This window comes from Pogoniulus pusillus, chromosome 16 (genome assembly GCF_015220805.1).
Source record: "Pogoniulus pusillus isolate bPogPus1 chromosome 16, bPogPus1.pri, whole genome shotgun sequence".
In the NCBI taxonomy this organism is placed as follows: Eukaryota; Metazoa; Chordata; class Aves; order Piciformes; family Lybiidae; genus Pogoniulus; species Pogoniulus pusillus.
The window spans coordinates 23,184,067-23,201,892 of NC_087279.1; the positions used below are offsets into that span (position 1 = coordinate 23,184,067).

The window sequence follows — 17,826 nt, forward strand, 5'->3', positions numbered from 1 at the left end:
CCTCATCCATTCCAACCTAGCACCCAGCCCTACCCAATCAACCAAACCATGTCACTAAGTGCCTCATCCATTCCAACCTAGCACCCAGCCCTACCTAATCAACCAAACCATGGCACTAAGTGCCTCATCCATTCCAACCTAGCACCCAGCCCTACCCAATCAACCAAACCATGTCACTAAGTGCCTCATCCATTCCAACCTAGCACCCAGCCCTACCCAATCAACCAAACCATGGCACTAAGTGCCTCATCCATTCCAACCTAGCACCCAACCCTACCCAATCAACCAAACCATGGCACTAAGTGCCTCATCCATTCCAACCTAGCACCCAACCCTACCCAATCAACCAGATCATGGCACTAAGTGCCTCATCCATTCCAACCTAGCACCCAGCCCTATCCAATCAACCAAACCATGGCACTAAGTGCCTCATCCATTCCAACCTAGCACCCAGCCCTACCCAATCAACCAAACCATGTCACTAAGTGCCTCATCCATTCCAACCTAGCACCCAGCCCTACCTAATCAACCAAACCATGGCACTAAGTGCCTCATCCATTCCAACCTAGCACCCAGCCCTACCCAATCAACCAAACCATGTCACTAAGTGCCTCATCCATTCCAACCTAGCACCCAGCCCTACCCAATCAACCAAACCATGGCACTAAGTGCCTCATCCATTCCAACCTAGCACCCAGCCCTACCCAATCAACCAAACCATGTCACTAAGTGCCTCATCCATTCCAACCTAGCACCCAGCCCTACCTAATCAACCAAACCATGGCAATAAGTGCCTCATCCATTCCAACCTAGCACCCAGCCCTATCCAATCAACCAGACCATGGCAGTAAGTGCCTCATCCATTCCAACCTAGCACCCAGCCCTACCCAATCAACCAAACCATGGCACTAAGTGCCTCATCCATTCCAACCTAGCACCCAGCCCTACCTAATCAACCAAACCATGGCACTAAGTGCCTCATCCATTCCAACCTAGCACCCAACCCTACCCAATCAACCAAACCATGGCACTAAGTGCCTCATCCATTCCAACCTAGCACCCAGCCCTACCCAGACAACCAGACCATGGCACTAAGTGCCTCATCCATTCCAACCTAGCACCCAGCCCTACCTAATCAACCAAACCATGGCAGTAAGTGCCTCATCCATTCCAACCTAGCACCCAACCCTACCCAATCAACCAAACCATGTCACTAAGTGCCTCATCCATTCCAACCTAGCACCCAGCCCTACCCAATCAACCAAACCGTGTCACTAAGTGCCTCATCCATTCCAACCTAGCACCCAGCCCTACCTAATCCACCAAACCATGGCACTAAGTGCCTCATCCATTCCAACCTAGCACCCAGCCCTACCCAATCAACCAAACCATGGCACTAAGTGCCTCATCCATTCCAACCTATCCCCCAGCCCTATCCAATCAACCAGACCATGGCACTAAGTGGCTCATCCAGGCTTTGCTTCAACACCTTCAGGCACAGCAACTCCACCACCTCCCTGGGCAGCCCATTCCACTCTCACTTTTACCTTGGATGCTGAGACCCAACACCATCATCCAGCGGATTAGCTGGGATGTGAAGCTTTCCATGCCTCCTTACATGGTTCAACAGATGTGAAAGGGAATTATCACTTCGAGGGGATATCAAGGCTCCTTTTTTTTTTTTCAGCTGATGGCAGATTACTCAGCCTGAATTCTTGTTTCATTTTGGTGTGTTAATTGATGGCATAATGAGCATTGATTATATGTGTTTTGGCTGCGTCATTGCAATTACAGGCTCTGTTTTATTCATGAGCCAGCCCTAAAGAACGCAGCAGAGATCTAAGACAGCTTAAACCTCTCAGAAAAAAAAAATGGAAAAGAAGAAAAAAAAAAAAGCTTTGAATTGTTTGAGTAATGACACTCTTAGATGGAAAATTAAAGGTTCTCTTTTCCCATGCTTTTTAAGATAATTAAAATCCAGGAGGAGTAAGGTGGTGAACATCCTTATTCATTAGCCTTCAGTAATTTAGCTTCTACTAAATGAGGGAAATATTCTAATCCTCTGGGCCATCTGTTGCAGTCTCCTTTGCATGGCCTGTTACATAAAGTCTCATCCTGGGTAGTGTTAACATCAGCACTGTGTCCTTTCACAGGAGCCACGAGCTGGACAAGGTAGTTGGGTTCACTGCCTATTAACAGACCACCCTGCTTGGTCCTTTAGGTTGAAGCTATCCTGTCTAGACATGTGCTAGTTTGGTGCTAGCTAGAATGTTTTGGTGAGAAGAATTAGATCACAGGCTGTGAAAGAGAAACAAGGGTGATGTCTGCTGCACTCATAGGCTTGCTGAGATGTGTAAGAACAAGAATGTAAATATAGATAACAGTTGCTGTCTGGGCTTTGGGCTGCATTTCTCCCCCTCTAACCTAACCTGCCATCTCTGTGATTAATCCACCTGCTTTCTAACCCCCCTGGCTGACCCTCCATACTACCTTAAACATAGGGCAAGATCTTGGGTAAGGTTGAGGGGTTGGAGGAAAGCTGGAAGGGCAATTGGGAGCCCCTCCTGGGGACTCAGGTTTCCTGGAGGGCTGTTGTGTTTCTGTATTACCTTTTACCTTGTCTGTTTCTGTCTATAGCTCTATAGATTGTAAACACCTGCTTGCATATTGTGCTGGCTGTAAATATAAAGCTTCATTCAATTTCCAGAGCTGCTGAGTCTAGCCTGGGTGAGTTACAGAGTGGGGGATGGAGGGGGGGCAGGTAACACCCAAAGCATCACAAGACATCTCTAGGCAAAGGATGGGCAGGAAGGAGAGCATGCACAGAGACAGGCAGCCTGACAAGCTGAGTGTTCTCTGATAGCAATATCCATGCCAATAAGTAACAAAGTTCATCAGAGCCCCTCCAGTCTCTCTAATGTGCAACTGCTCTGCCATATGGCTCCGTACTGCTTTTGGAAGCAGGCAGCATCCGTTTGGGTAGCAACTGAAGCAGAGGCTCTGTGCTGGATGCTGCTGCTGTGCCAGTGGTTCAGAGGGAGAACAGACCTCCTCTTTGCACTGCACCAGGGGGATAAATATTAGAGCTGAAATGCTCACCTGAGATAAGTGCTAGGTCTGGAACTCAGAAATGCTTGGCTGCTGACCTTGCCTATAGGAACAACTCCCTTTTTAGCTTGGAGCAAGTTACATCAGACCATGCTAGAAAGGTTTCACATTAAAAAAAACAAGTGTATAGGTGCATTAATTCAGTGTCTTCATTACTGCTGCTGCAGTTACATCCCTACAGATCCAAGGGGCCTGAGGCTTCATTAGTTTGGTTTATTCCTGTCAAATCCCCACAGAAAATAAAAGCCACACTACTTGGCAACCCATCGGTGCTGCCTGACAGGGGCTGCTTTAGATCCAGCTTCACCATCAGCAGGTAGCACTTACATTATTGATGGGGCTCGGCTGCAAGCAGGCTGCTTCCACAGGGCTGAGCTGGAATTCACCTGTTTGCCACTACTCCAGTTGCTTGGTGATCACAAACACCTCAGCCTGGAGATGTGTGGCTGCAGAGCCAGTGTCCCCAGCCCGAAGCAGGACTCGGTCAGTCAGCCAGCTCCGGCTCCCCCCGAGAGCAGCCCTGCAGCTGCAGCAGGCATGGCCAAGCGGTAAGTCAGCCCTTTGCTGGTCTGCACCTCTGGGGGTCTGCCGTTTGCCTTGAAGCCCTTGTTTGGAGGTGCTGGGCTGTGTGACAGGCTAAGCCTGCTGCCGCGGGGGGGCTGCTCTGCCACCCGCTCCCAGCACTTCAGCAACACGAAGCAGGCTCTAGATTGGAACAGAGAGCAGAGAGGTGCTCCTCACAGAGAGGAGTCCTGTGGGGAATGAAAGCTGTGTGTCTGCTCCAAACGGGGAGCAGGGGGGAGTGGGGCATGACAGATCCCTCTGCCTTTCCCTGGGGACGGGCTTAGAACTGAGCAGCTCCCTGCAGCTCTCTCATGGGCTGAAGGAATTGCTTGAAGGATGCTGCAGTGCACATTTAATAACAACTCGAGGCTACTGGCTGAGGGGGAGGATCAGGAGCTGAGTAATGTTGTGTGCTGCTTGTAAAGGTCATTTTCCTCTCCACTGTGAGGGAAAGCTGGCCTCCCTTGGGAAGCCTCGAGTTGAGCAGAGCAGTAATGAGCAAGCTCACTCATGGAGGAACAGTGATGCACACACACAATTCACCTGGTGCTAACTGCCTCTCTTCTCTCTCCCTGCCAGCACACCTATAGCCAAGCAGCTGGCATCAATAAAAGGTAAGGCCACCCATCCCTTACCCCTAGGGCTTCAGTCTTCTGGTGCCCCAAGCACAGTAAATGCTGGTGGTTCAGCAGGGCTGTGGTAGCTGTGCAGCCCCTCCACTGGTGCAAGCTGAGAGGGTCTCATATACCCCCATGCAATGTGCTGCTGTGTTGATCTGTGTCTCCAGTTCTGCTTGATCTCTGTGCAAAAATCACAGCCCAGCCCATCTGTGGCACCTGATACTAACTGAGGGATGGAAGTATGCAGTCTTTAGGATGAGACTTGGGAGAAAGGGGAGTGAATCCAGCCAAAATCCCAACTCTGCCATGCTCACAGAATGGTAGAACCTCTGAAGATCACCTAACCCAACTGCCTTATGCTAGGCTGGGACCACCTAGAGTAAATAATCCAGGAACACCTCCAGGTAGGTTTTGGATGCCTTCAAAGAAGCAGACAACAATGCTGAAGTGCATCCCAGTTGAAGTGGGATAGGGAGAGGGTCCAGTGGAGGGCTATGAGGATGACAAGGGGACCAGAGCACTGCCTGATGAGGAGAGGCTGAGGGCCCTGGGGCTGCTGAGTCTGGAGAAAGGAAGACTGAGAGGGGATTTAATTAATATTTATAACTATCTGAGGGCTGGGGGTCAGGAGGGGGGGCACAGGCTCTGCTCACTGCTCCCTGGGATAGGACAAGGAGCAATGGATGGAAACTGCAGCACAGGAGATTCCACTTCAACACAGGGAGGAACTTCTTTACTGTAAGGGTCCCAGAGCACTGGCACAGGCTGCCCAGAGAGGTTGTGGAGTCTCCTTCTCTGGAGCCTTTCAAGGCCTGTCTGGATGTGTTCCTCTGTGACCTGTGCTAGATTGGATGGTCCTGCTGTGGCAGGGGAGTTGGACTGGATGATCTGCTTGGGTTCCTTCCAACCCCTAACATCCTATGAGCCTGTGGACTGATGCTCAGACCCAGACGGTTTGATTCAGGCAGACATTCCAGATGGGTCACATTTTCCCTGGTACAGGATCCTGGGAGTCCAAATGCACCCAGCAGGGGGCCACTACAGCCTGTCCCCATGATGTGGCATGCCCTTGCTGTATGCCCAGGGTGGGGGCAGACCAGATGGGTCCTGCAGATTCGCCTTCATTCCTGTCCTGGCTCTGATGGGAAGCCTCCTTTTGGGGTGTGTTTCGTGGAATGTCAGATGTGTTCTTGGCCCACTCCAAATAAAATCTGGGTCAGGTCCTCTGTGGGTATAAACAGTTTCAGTCTCATTAACTTTAATGAAACTACACAGATTTCCACCCACACAGGATGGTTCTGACAGATTCCTTTCAATTATATCTCCAATGCCACTTTTTCAGATAGGCTGATAACTTCTTTTTCCTTTCCCCTCCAGGTCTAAGAAAAGGCTCAGACCTTGAAAAAGCTTTTGCTACTGCAGCTTTGGTGTATAACAACGCTGCTGACCCCGAGGGCAAGCTCAGCAAAGCTGAAACCAAAAGCTTGCTGCAAACCCAGTTTCAGGGTTTCATACAGGTGAATGAGTTTTGGGTGAGCAGGTGGCACAGGCCTGGCACTGACCAGGTGCTTTGAGTGCAGGAATGGCACCTCGGGCTCTGTTCTGCCACTGGGCAGCAGGCATCAGCTCGTGGGCTAATCCCAGGTGAGACTGCAGAGGTTTGGTACAGACAGCTTCAGTGAGTTAGTTGCTTTATGTTGAGCTTGTGTCTGGCGCAGGGCTAAAGGAAGTGGGACAGCAATAAATCACAGCCTGCTTTTATTGCTTTTGGGTTGGTGGTGGTGGTTGTTTTTTAAAGAAAATAGGACAATTGAGGGGAAAAAAACAGCACAACAACAACAAAACACCAAGCAAAAGCAGGCTAAAAAAATGATAAAATAAACACAAAGAAAAAAAAAAGAAAAGATAAAAAAAGAATGAAAAAAGTAAAAAGAAAAGAGGGGGGGGGAAAGAAAAAGGAGAAGAGAAAAAAGAAAAAAAATAAGAGAAAAAAGAAAGAAAAATAAAAAATAGGAAAAAATAAAAGAGAAAGAAAAAAGTAAAAAGAAAAGAGGAAAAAAAAATAAAAGAGCAAAAAGTAAAAAGAAAAAAAAGAAAAAATTAAAAGGTAAAAAGAAAAAAAAAGAAAAAAGTAAAAGGAAAAGAGGAAAAAATAAAAAGAAAAAGAAAAATCAAAAAGTAAAGCGAAAAAAGGAAAAGGAAAAGAGGAAAAAAATTAAAAGGTAAAAAGAAAAATATAAAAAGAAAAAAAGTAAAAGGAAAAAAGGAAAAAATAAAAAGAAAAAAAGAAAAAAGCAAAAAGTAAAAAGAAAAGAGGAAAAGGAAAAGAGGAAAAAATTAAAAAGAAAATAGAAAAAATAAAGAAAAAAGTAAAAAGAAAAATAAAATAGAAAAAAAAGGATAAAAAGAAAAAAGTAAAAGGAAAAGAGGAAAAAATAAAAAGAAAAAAAGGAAAAAAGAAAGAAAAAAGCAAAAAGTAAAAAGAAAAAATAAAATAGGAAAAAAGATAAAAAGAAAAAAGTAAAAGGAAAAGAGGAAAAATTAAAAAGAAAAAAAAGAAAGAAAAAAGCAAAAAGTAAAAAGGAAAAATAAAATAGGGAAAAAAAGATAAAAGGAAAAAAGTAAAAGGAAAAGAGGAAAAAATTAAAAAGAAAAAAAAGAAAGAAAAAAGCAAAAAGTAAAAAGAAAAAGAAAATAGGAAAAAATTGAAAGAGAAAAAGCAAAAAGTAAAAAGCAAAAAGTAAAAAGAAAAAAGTAAAAAGAAAAGAGGGGAAAAAATTAAAGTAAAAAGGCTGGAGGTGTTTCAGGCCAGGCTGGCTGAGGCTGTGTGCAGCCTGCTCTAGGGTAGGGTGCCCCTGCCCATGGCAGGGGGACTGGAACTGTCTGATCCTTGTGGTCCCTTCCAAAAATGTAACTAAATAACTCACAAAGCAAGACCAAGAAGCGAAGCATTTTTATCAAGTGGCAGAAAAAAACATGCAGAATTGGCAAAAAGCTCTCAGCTAAGTAAATGAGAGAGAGGTCTATGAGCAGACATTCTTCACAATATTTTTGCTGACAAAACTCACATGATCTGTTGGGGAGGGGGAGTTGGTGTCCAACTAGACTGGGCACCTTATGTAAAAGGACTTAAAAAGATCAATAGCCAAACAAATGAGCCAGCAGTGTGCCCAGGTGGGCAGCAGAGCCAATGGCATCCTGGCCTGGATCAGAGCAGTGTGGGCAGCAGGACAAGGGAGGTTCTTCTGCCCCTGTGCTCAGCACTGCTCAGGCCACACCTTGAGTGCTGTGTCCAGTTCTGGGTTCCTCCATTGCAGAGAGATGTTGAGGTGCTGGAAGGTGTCCAGAGAAGACATAGAAACCTGAATAAGATGACAGACAAACAGATGCATTTTTATATAGCTGTCTGTCTTCTCTCTTTTTTAAGTGATGTCATTAAAAAAGGAACTCCATGCTTCATCTTCTCCCTTCCCTTCCTCCCTTCCCTTCCTCCCTTCCCTTCCTCCCTTCCCTTCCTCCCTTCCCTTCCTCCCTTCCCTTCTTCCTTCCCTTCCTCCCTTCCCTTCCTCCCTTCCCTTCTTCCTTCCCTTCCTCCCTTCCCTTCCTCCCTTCCCTTCCTCCCTTCCCTTCCTCCCTTCCCTTCCTGCCTTCCCTTCCTGCCTTCCCTTCCTGCCTTCCCTTCCTGCCTTCCCTTCCTCCCTTCCCTTCTTCCTCCCCTTCTCCCTTCCCTCCACAGGGGCAAGAAACCAAACCAAAATACCAGGAAATAATCTCTGCCCTGGATGAGGAGTTGGAGAACAAAATGGATTTTGAAGATTTCATGATCTTGTTAGTCAGCCTCACTCTAATGTCTGACTTGCTGCAGGAGATAAAAAGCATGCAAACCACTGCAGGCTGAGTGCCTTGGAAGGGGAAATGGCCTGGCACTTGGTAAGGACAGCAGGAGTGAGCCGCAGGCAGAGCCAACACCAGCCCCTGGCTGTCCTGGGCTGGTGCCTTTGACATGGAATAAAGCCTTCTCCAAACTTGGCTGAGCTCAGTCCTCTGTCATGTTGGTGCTCAGGGCTCGAGTCTGCTATGTGCATGCTCTGGGGGGGCTATGCTGAGTGGTTCCTGCTGAGTCTCAGGGCCCCAGCAGTGCTTAGCAGTGGGGTGCAGCCCCCAGCCCAGCTCAACACAAGGAAAGGCAGCCCAAGCTCTCCCAGAGCTCACAGCTGAGAGACAGCTCTGCAGCAACCTGCAGCCCCAGCTTTGGGGCAGCAGCACTGGTGGCACAACCAGGCAGCTGCCCAGGGCACTTCAGACCTGAGCAGTGCCACCTGTGACCGGTTTCACAACAGGCAGCTCCTGCAGTAACTGCTGCAACCTTTGGCAAACATTGACTTTAGTCCATGTGGTCTCCACCTTGCTGCCAACCCTTCTGAAAGGAGCACTTACTTGGGGTTGTTTCCTCCCCCAGCTGACCTCCTTCTTCCCTGAGTGATCACTATGAGAGGAATTTCAAGTCCAACCTTTGCAATGCACCTTTGGCAGAGCTGTGCTCGTGTGACCAAAGGGGAGGACTTGGTTAAGCACTCAGCTGAGCCTGTTGTTTCAGGAAACCCTCTGCTCTGCTCTGCAGAGAGGACAAAGCAGATAAGCTAAGCTGTGATCCAGGCTAAGGATGCTAGGGGAAAAGTATGGCCAATATGGGGTTTGTATTGGAGTTTAGTGAGTGTGGCTACTCAGCCATGGGCTTGCCTTGGCCCAGAGCCTCAGTATTAAAAGCTCATCAGCCTAATCTTTGCTTTGAGTCCCAGCTATAAGGTCTTGGCTCAAAGCCAACAGTTAGCCCACTGTGGCATCCTTTTGGGGCACAAAAAAGCAATCTCACAGCCCAGGAACAGAATATCCTCTATAGGTGTTTAACAATCCTCTACCAAGGCAGTTGAGTGACCCAGCAAAACATTTCAGTCCTTTTTATTTTCACTTCTGCCTTGTCTGGAAGGAAGAAGAGAAGAATAATTTAGCTTTGGTACATTTTTTTTCCCTTTTTAATAGGAAGGAATCAAAACCTTTGGTGTTAAAAGAGGAATATAAATCCCAGCTGAGTTACATGATTTAACTCCTCAAAATAAAAAGGCTCTTAGTGTTTCCAGAAGCTACAAGGGTATTTTGTAAGGGAGTTTGGTGCAAAGGAAAGGCACACTGCAGCAGGAGGCCATCAGCCAGTTGTTTTGAGAGGGAAGGTCTGTGTCTTTGTGCAAAAAATCAGCCACAACAACCCCAAGCAGTGCTACAGGCTGGGAGCAGAGTGGCTGAGAGCAGCCAGGCAGAGAGGGACCTGGGGGTGCTGGTAGAGAGGAGCTGAAGATGAGGCAGCAGTGTGCCCAGGTGGGCAGCAGAGCCAATGGCATCCTGGGCTGGCTCAGGAGCAGTGTGGGCAGCAGGACAAGAGAGGTTCTTCTGCCCCTGTGCTCAGCACTGCTCAGGCCACACCTTGAGTGCTGTGTCCAGTTCTGGGCTCCTCCATTCAAGAGAGATGTTGAGGTGCTGGAAGGTGTCCAGAGAAGGGCAGCAAGGCTGGGGAGGGGCCTGGAACAGATCCCTGTGAGGAGAGGCTGAGGGAGCTGGGGGTGTGCAGCCTGCAGCAGAGGAGGCTCAGGGCAGAGCTCATTGCTGTCTACAACTACCTGAAGGGAGGCTGTAGCCAGGTGGGGTTGGGCTCTTCTGCCAGGCAAGCAGCAACAGAACAAGGGGACACAGTCTCAAGTTGTGCCAGGGCAGGTCTGGGCTGGCTGTTAGGAGGAAGTTGTTGTCAGAGAGAGTGATTGGCATTGGAATGGGCTGCCCAGAGAGGTGGTGGAGTCTCTGTGCCTGGAGGTGTTGAAGCAAAGCCTGGCTGAGGCACTTAGTGCCATGGTCTGGTTGGCTGGCTAGGGCTGGGTGCTAGGTTGGGCTGGCTGAGCTTGGAGCTCTCTCCCAGCCTAGTTGATTCTACGATGATGCTATGAATATGGGCTGGAGCTGAAAGAATCACAGGATGATAGTGGTGGCACAGGATGGCATCCCAGTGGGCTTTGAATGACTCTAGAGAGGGAGACTCCTCCACCTCTCTGAGCACCATGTTGCAGAGCTCTACCACCCCCCACATAAAGAGGTTCCTCCTCATGTTTCGTTGGAAATGCAAATGGGAAGCAGAAGTGCAAACTATTGTGGTGGGTTTTGACAGAAAGCTGAGCAGGTGAAGTGCTGCTCCACGGTGCTTGAACCTCAGCAGGACACAGCCTGCAGGCTAAATTTTTACAAACAGCCTCCCTACAAACTAAAACCTGTATGGTCCCAGGCCCTTGCTCTGGTGGTGTGCTGGAAGAGCAGGCAGACCTGTGCCAAGAAGTGCCAAAACCAGCAGGCAGCCATTTCTGTCCATTGACTTGCTCATGGAGATGTCCCTCCCGTGCAGGTCCCACTGAGGGGCCAGTGGCCCTGTGCTGTGAGGGTGACTGCCCCCATGGGGTGCTCATCAAATCTCTCAGTGGTGGGATGAGAAGCACAGAGATGGATGAGGAAAGTAAGCCTCTCCTGGAGACCATCCCTGCTGGGACTGCGTCCTCTGAGGAAGCAGAACTTGCCCAAGCACCCCAGATCAAATGGAGGACCCCATCTGGTAGTCTCAGCCATGTGGGTATCACAGCTCCATGCTGATGATGTGTGCCTGGCCTTGCTCAGCCTCTTCCCCCATCCCTTTGCTTTCTGCCCTGTAAGAAGTTGTGTGAATGCTTAAGAAACAGCTGATGCTCCTTCTCGGGTGTGGAAAGATGGATTGAATGTGAGAGTCCCTAGAAGGCTTTTTCATTACCAAAGCAAACCTGGCACAATCCTGAGAAGCTTGTTTGGGGGCTCTGAGAGCATGAGCTTCCTGATATCCCTCTGCCACCACAGAAAGCTGAGAGGAGCGGCATTGGGAAGCCAATGAAGCCAATTCTTTGAAACTGCTGAAGCCCTAACACAGTTTCTGTTATTGCTGAGATGTTTCTTAATCTGGCATGACTTGAATGAACGACTTGAGAGCCTTTTAGCAGCTCCATTCACTCTGTCATCTCGGCACACGCAGGCTCTTTCCGTTCAGAGGCAGGGCACTGTGTGCTCGCGTCCCAACTCCTTGGCTGCAGTCAGCAGCCCCTTGAGCTGAGCAACAGGGAAAGGCCAAGGTAAGAAGCAATTCCTGAACAGCTGAATAGCAAAGATATTCAAATGGTACAGAAGGAATCAGAAGCACAGGAAAAAAACAAATGCCTTGCCCAGCTCATGTGTCATAGAATCACAGAATCAAGCAGGTTGGAAGAGACCTCCAAGCTCAGCCAGTCCAACCTAGCACCCAGCCCTGGCCAATCAACCAGACCATGGCACTAAGTGCTCATCCAGGCTTTGCTGCAACACCTCCAGGCAAGGTGGCTCCACCACCTCCCTGGGCAGCCCATTCCAATGCCAATCACTCTCTCTGACAACAACTTCCTAACAACAGCCAGCCTCAACCTTCCCCAGCACAACTCGAGACTGTGTCCCCTTCTTCTGTTGCTGCTTGCCTGACAGCAGAGCCCAACCCCACCTGGCTACAGCCTCCCTTCAGGTAGCTGCAGACATCAATGAGGTCTGCCCTGAGCCTCCTCTTCTGCAGGCTGCACACCCCCAGCTCCCTCAGCCTCTCCTCATAGCAGAGCTGGAATTGGATGTCAGTTTGCACTGTGCTTCTCATACAGAAGACCATGGCTCTCCAACAGGCATCATGATGGTTTCTGCAGGAGCTTCTGAGCAACATGAATGGGGCATGCAAGGCTTCCTCTGCATCATAGAACCATAGAATGGTTTAGGTTGGAAGGGACCTCAAAGCTCAGCCAGTTCCAACCCCCTGCTATAGGCAGGGACACCTCCCACTAGAACAGGTCACTCAAAGCCTCATCTAGCCTGGCCTTGAACACCTTCAGGGAGGTTGCGGAGCACAGAAGCACCCAATGTGATCTTTGATCACATTGGGTGCTTCTGTGCTCCGCAACCTCCCTGGGCAACCTGTGCCAGTGTCTCACCACCCTCACTGCGAAGAACCCTTTCCTAACATCCAGTTTGAATCTCCTCTCTGCCAGTTCAAACCCATTCCTCCTCATCCTGTCATTACCAGACCTTGTCAATAGTCCCTCCCCAGCCTTCCTGGAGCCCACTTCAGACACTGGAAGGCCACTCCAAGGTCTCCTCAAAGCCTTCTCTTCTCCAGGCTGCACAGCCCCAACTCTCTCAGCCTATCCTCATAGCAGAGCTGCTGCAGCCCTCTCAGCATCTTGGTGGCCTCCTCTGGACTGGCTCCAACAGTTCCATGTCCTGCTTGTGCCGGGGGCTCCAGAACTGCACCCAGGACTGCAGGTGGGGTGTGAGGAGAGCAGAGCCAAGGGGCAGAATCCCCTCCCTTGCCCTGTGCCCACACTGCTCTTGCTGCAGCCCTTGAGAAGTCACACCTGATGCTCAGAAGCAGAAGGACACACTTGGAAGAACCCCAGCAGCTTCTTACAGTCGGAAGTAGGCAAAGTTTTCCTCCCGGTTGTGGAGATGCTCTTTTATTAGCTCAGAATGTTTGGCTGCCCTGAGCACTCTCAGCTGACAGCTTTGAGGCTGATCTGGTGTAGACAGCTTGTCTGGCTGCGTCCTTGGGGAGCTGGTTAAAAGCTTGCTTAAAAGCTACTCCTGTGCTTCGGTTTGTTTGTAGCTTGCTGCTGTCGGCAGCGATGGGAGGCCATGGATTTCTCACTGCAGAGCCCAGGCAAGTGCCAGAGCATGCAGCGAGCAGCTGAAGGGATGAACTCTGAAGCCACCTCTGTCTCAGCAGGTGTGAACGTCATATCAACATCTGATACCCCATGGAAGTGAAGGCAGCATGAAGAGCAACTTGTTATCACCTGGCCTCTCTGGGGTTGGGGTCAGGATGTTTTACACAGCCCAGGTGTGAATAGCCACCTGGGAGGCTCTGCAGGCTTTGGGATCAAGTTCAAGGCATAGGATCATAGAATCAACCAGGTTGGAAGAGACCTCCAAGCTCATCCAGTCTGACCTATCACCCAGCCGAGTCCAGTGAACTAGACCATGGCACTAAGTGCCTCATCCAAGTCTTTTCTTGAGCATCTCCAGGGACAGCAACTCCATCACCTCCCTGGGAGCCCATTCCAATGCAAATCACTCTCTCAAGTTCTGTTCTGAAAAGTCTGATTCACCTCTGCAGGTACTTGAGCTTTAAATGAGTACCAGAGGCTAGATGTGGGTCAGCCTTAGATCTTCAGCTTCCATTTCCAAATACCAGCTCAGGAAAACACACTTTAATTTGCACATCTACAGCTTTTCCCTATGACTCCTTACTTCATATCTGGCCTTACTGCTGTGGCCTGTTGGACTGTTAGGTTCTGAAAATCTGGCTTTAGTCTAATCTCTAAGGTGAAGAAAGGCTGAGAGACTTGGGGCTTTTTAGCCTGGGGAAGACTGAGGGGGGTTCTTATCAGTGCTTATAATACCAAAAGGTCCCAGGAGGATGGGACCAGTCTTTTTTCAGTGATGCTCTGAGGCAGGGCAAGAGGTAACAGGCACAAACTTGAACATAAGAAATTCCATCTAAATATGAAGAGGAACTTTACACTGAAGGCAGTGGAGCACAGGAACAGGCTGCCCATGGTGGAGTCTCCATCTCTGGAGTCATTCAAACCCCACCTGGACACCATTCTGTGCAACCTGCTCTAGGTGAACCTGCTCTGGTGGGGAGGTTGGGCAAGATGATTGTCAAGCTCCAGTGAACAGCGTCCAGAGGAGTAAGATCTGTTCTAATAGGTTTCCATGTTGTGAAATTAAGGTGCAAGTGAGACCAGACAGCACCACAAAACTATTTATTGAAGGATAAAGTTGGACAAAACAGAGGGAGAGAGAGAAGGAGAGAGAGAGAGAAGGAACAACAGAGAAAAAGAGAAGAAGCAGGGAAGGAGAAGTGCAGGGACTATATTACCATCAGCCAAAAATGAGGGGAAGAGAGAGAGACATGTGTGGCCCAGGGATGTTCTCCTGTGGAGTTCATCAGGAGTTCTTCTGATGGAGTTGCTCTTCTGGAGGTGCTCCAGTGAAGGTCTACTGTTGAGGTGTCCTTCTGGAGGTGCTCTGGTGGAGGTGCTCACCTTGGCAGGCATTGCTCATGTCTTTTACACAGTTTGTTTAGATCAGTGTCCAGGTGCAGCTCCCCAGAGAATCTTGCTGTGTACTCTCATGCATTCGCAGGGGTCTGGTGCCCAGGGGCACTGGGGAGGGCCTCTGCCCCCTCCCCGTGCTGCTTACCTGTCCATACCCCAAATACACAGAAGCCTTTTCTCTTCAGGGTAGCTGATGGAAGGTGTGCACATCTTGGGCATTCAAGCCAGGCTGAGCCTGGGGAGTCCACAGAAGAGCTGTATCCCTGCTGATTTGCATCCCTGGGCTTCCAGCCAGGCACCTGGGCTGAGTCAGGGAATCCACAGAGGTGCTGTATCCCTGCTGCTTTGCATCCCTGAGCTTTCAGCCAGGCACCTGGGCTGAGCCCGGGAGGGTAACAAAGGCAATCTTTATCTTTGCTGATGAACAAGGGAGAGACGATTTAGACTCTCACAGTGATCCCCAGAGGTCCCTTCTAATCCCTGTCATTCTGTGCTCCCCCAGGTGACAGGGGAACTCTCACATCCAGTGCAGAGAGCGAGTCATGGCAGAGCTTTGCCTGCTGGGCTTTCTGCTGGGAGCCCAGGGCCACACAAGCTGTGTGTGCAGTTTTGCAGACGCCTTTCAGGAAAGAGAAATACTCTCCCCAGAATGTCTCGGTGTTACTGCACCTTCAGTGAGACCTCCTGTCTGGAGCCTGGGTGCTGAGGAAGTCTTGCAGTTCCAGCAGGCATTTTGCCCATCTCCTCCTTCCTCACAGTAAGTGTTGTGCCATTTTCCTCTCGTAAAATAAAGCTTCCCCTTGCTGCACACACTCTGCAAGCATGTGTGAGGTGCCCACCACATTCCCACTTCACTGCTTCCCTGTGTACTTCCCATGAAAGCTTTTCCGCAGCTGCTGGCTACATCCACTCAAGTGGTGACTGCAGCAGATCGCTTTGCAGAGAGAGGTAGAGGTTTGCATCACAGCCCACCAAGGTAGCAGGTTAATTGTGGCTGCATGGCAGGAAAGCCTCCAGGAGTGCTGGAATGACTCAGAAAGATGAAGACAGTTGCATCCCCTTAGGAGCTTGCTACAGAGCAGATGAAAAGCTTTGTCCCAGAATGATGTTCTCTCCGAAGTGTGACAGTTTGGGAGCCACAAAGGAGCACTCTGAAACACCTCCTGCAGGAAGAGAAAACCTTCTCTTTTCAAGCTCAGCCAGGGGAGCTAGATAAAGAAGAGACAATGGGTTTATGGCTTCCTGAACAGACAGCTTTTAATCCCTGCACTGACTTTTGCTGCAGTCAGTGGTTTACAAGGATTCCAGCGAAGCTGTCACTTCTCACTTGGTTCATCTGTTGTTCCTCCACCTTCCAGTGTTTATAGCTCTACTTCCGAGTCCTCTTTCAGCAAAGGTAAGCAGCAAATTATTGTTCAGCAGCCAGATACATCAGGCTGCCTCTCTAATCCCCAACTGCACAAAACAAGCCATTAGACTTAGATTCAGAGCCACAGGACCTCTCTTTTATTCACTGTTATTGTAGGAGTGAGTTTCTGCTATGCAGAGCAACGAGTCAGTCCCAGCAGCCAGCATGTGCAGTGGAGCTGAACCCAGGATTTCCCAATTTGAACATAAAGGAACTCAGAGGACTGGCCCAAGCCCAGTGCCATGCCTGCAGAAGCTGGTTGTGCATACCTGGTACAGTGTTATGACCATCAATGCTCTCAGACAAAGGTCCTAAAAAGGCCAACCCTAAAAAAGGTTCTCCTGCACAGAGGATTGGAGGTGGTGCTGGGTTCCTCTGGGCCAAAAGGCAACCAGCAAGAGAACCCAGGGAGCCTTGCCAGAGAGCCACTGACTCTCAGAGAGCTTCTGGGGTACCAGGACAGGTTATCCTCTGGGTAACAACTCTTCACTCATCAGCTGCCTGCCTCTGGAGGAATAGGCTGGACCAGCAGCATTCTGCCACCCACAGTGCAGCCAAGGGACCAGTTTCCATCTGTGATTACTTTATTCCCCTTGCCATGGGTCAGCTTTCTTGGTCGCTGCCCACTGGGTCTTGGTGCTTAGAGAAACACAACCATGACACAGGATTCCATGTGAACATGTGATTCCATGTGCACACAGGATTCCATGTGAACATGTTATTCCATGTGAACATGTGATTCCATGTGCACACAGGATTCCATGTGCACACAGGATTCCATGTGAACATGTGATTCCAGGTGAACATGTGATTCCATGTGCACACAGGATGCCATGTGCACACAGAATTCCATGTGAACATGTGATTCTATGTGCACACAGGATTCCATGTGAACATGTGATTCCATGTGCACACAGGATTCCATGTGAACATGGGATTCCATGTGCACACAGGATTCCATGTGAACATGGGATTCCATGTGCACACAGGATTCCATGTGAACATGTGATTCCATGTGCACACAGGATTCCATGTGAACACAGGATTCCATGTACACACAGGATTCCATGTGAACACAAGTTTCCATGTGAACATGGGATTCCATGTGAACATGTGATTCCATGTGCACACAGGATTCCATGTGCACACAGGATTCCATGTGCACACAGGCTTCCATGTGAACATGTGATTCCATGTGAACACAGAATTCCATGTGAAGACAGAATTCCATGTGCACACAGGATTCCATGTGAACATGTGATTCCATGTGAACATGGGATTCCATGTGAACATGTGATTCCATGTGAACACAGGATTCCATGTGCACACAGGTTTCCATGTGAACATGTGATTCCATGTGAACACAGGATTCCATGTGCACACAGGATTCCATGTGAACATGTGATTCCATGTGAACACAGGATTCCATGTGCACACAGGTTTCCATGTGAACACAGGATTCCATGTGCAGACAGGATTCCATGTGAACACAGGATTCCATGTGCACACAGGATTCCATGTGAACATGTGTATGGGCAACGAAGCTGGGGAGGGGCCTGGAGCACAGCCCTGTGAGGAGAGGCTGAGGGAGCTGGGGGTGTGCAGCCTGCAGCAGAGGAGGCTCAGGGCAGAGCTCATTGCTGTCTGCAGCTACCTGAAGGGAGGCTGTAGCCAGGTGGGGTTGGGCTCTTCTGCCAGGCAAGCAGCAACAGAACAAGGGGACACAGTCTCAAGCTGTGCCAGGAGAGGTCTAGGCTGGATGTTGTTAGGAAGTTGTTGTCAGAGAGAGTGATTGGCATTGGAATGGGCTGCCCAGGGAGGTGGTGGAGTCACTGTGCCTGGAGGTGTTGAAGCAAAGCCTGGCTGAGGCACTTAGTGCCATGGTCTGGTTGACTGGCCAGGGCTGGGTGCTAGGTTGGACTGGCTGAGCTTGGAG

The 17,826-nt window shown here is 49.4% G+C and overlaps 2 protein-coding genes across 2 annotated transcripts in view; both read left to right on the forward strand.

The window, feature by feature from the left end:
• Positions 1 to 3,423: 3,423 nt before the first annotated feature.
• On the forward strand, positions 3,424 to 8,321 carry SNTN (sentan, cilia apical structure protein). The gene is made up of 4 exons (XM_064156070.1): positions 3,424 to 3,656; positions 4,252 to 4,286; positions 5,670 to 5,809; positions 8,029 to 8,321. The coding sequence occupies exons 1-4, from the start codon at positions 3,547 to 3,549 to the stop codon at positions 8,188 to 8,190; spliced, it is 447 nt and encodes a 148-aa protein (XP_064012140.1). The 5' UTR covers positions 3,424 to 3,546; the 3' UTR covers positions 8,191 to 8,321.
• A 7,528-nt stretch (positions 8,322 to 15,849) lies between these two features.
• Positions 15,850 to 17,826, forward strand: part of ATXN7 (ataxin 7) — a 198,002-nt gene continuing 196,025 nt past the window's right edge. The window contains exon 1 of the mRNA XM_064156998.1: positions 15,850 to 15,878. The gene's annotated coding sequence lies outside the window, so the exon portion shown is untranslated. The remainder of the gene's footprint in view (positions 15,879 to 17,826) is intronic.

Excerpts from the sequence above, each read along its gene's own strand:
- SNTN (XM_064156070.1), top strand. The coding sequence starts at position 3,547 with ATGTGTGGCTGCAGAGCCAGTGTCCCCAGCCCGAAGCAGGACTCGGTC. Across the intron at positions 3,657-4,251 it reads GCAGCAGGCATGGCCAAGCG|CACACCTATAGCCAAGCAGC; the intron begins GTAAGTCAGCCC and ends TCTCCCTGCCAG. Across the intron at positions 4,287-5,669 it reads GCAGCTGGCATCAATAAAAG|GTCTAAGAAAAGGCTCAGAC; the intron begins GTAAGGCCACCC and ends TTTCCCCTCCAG.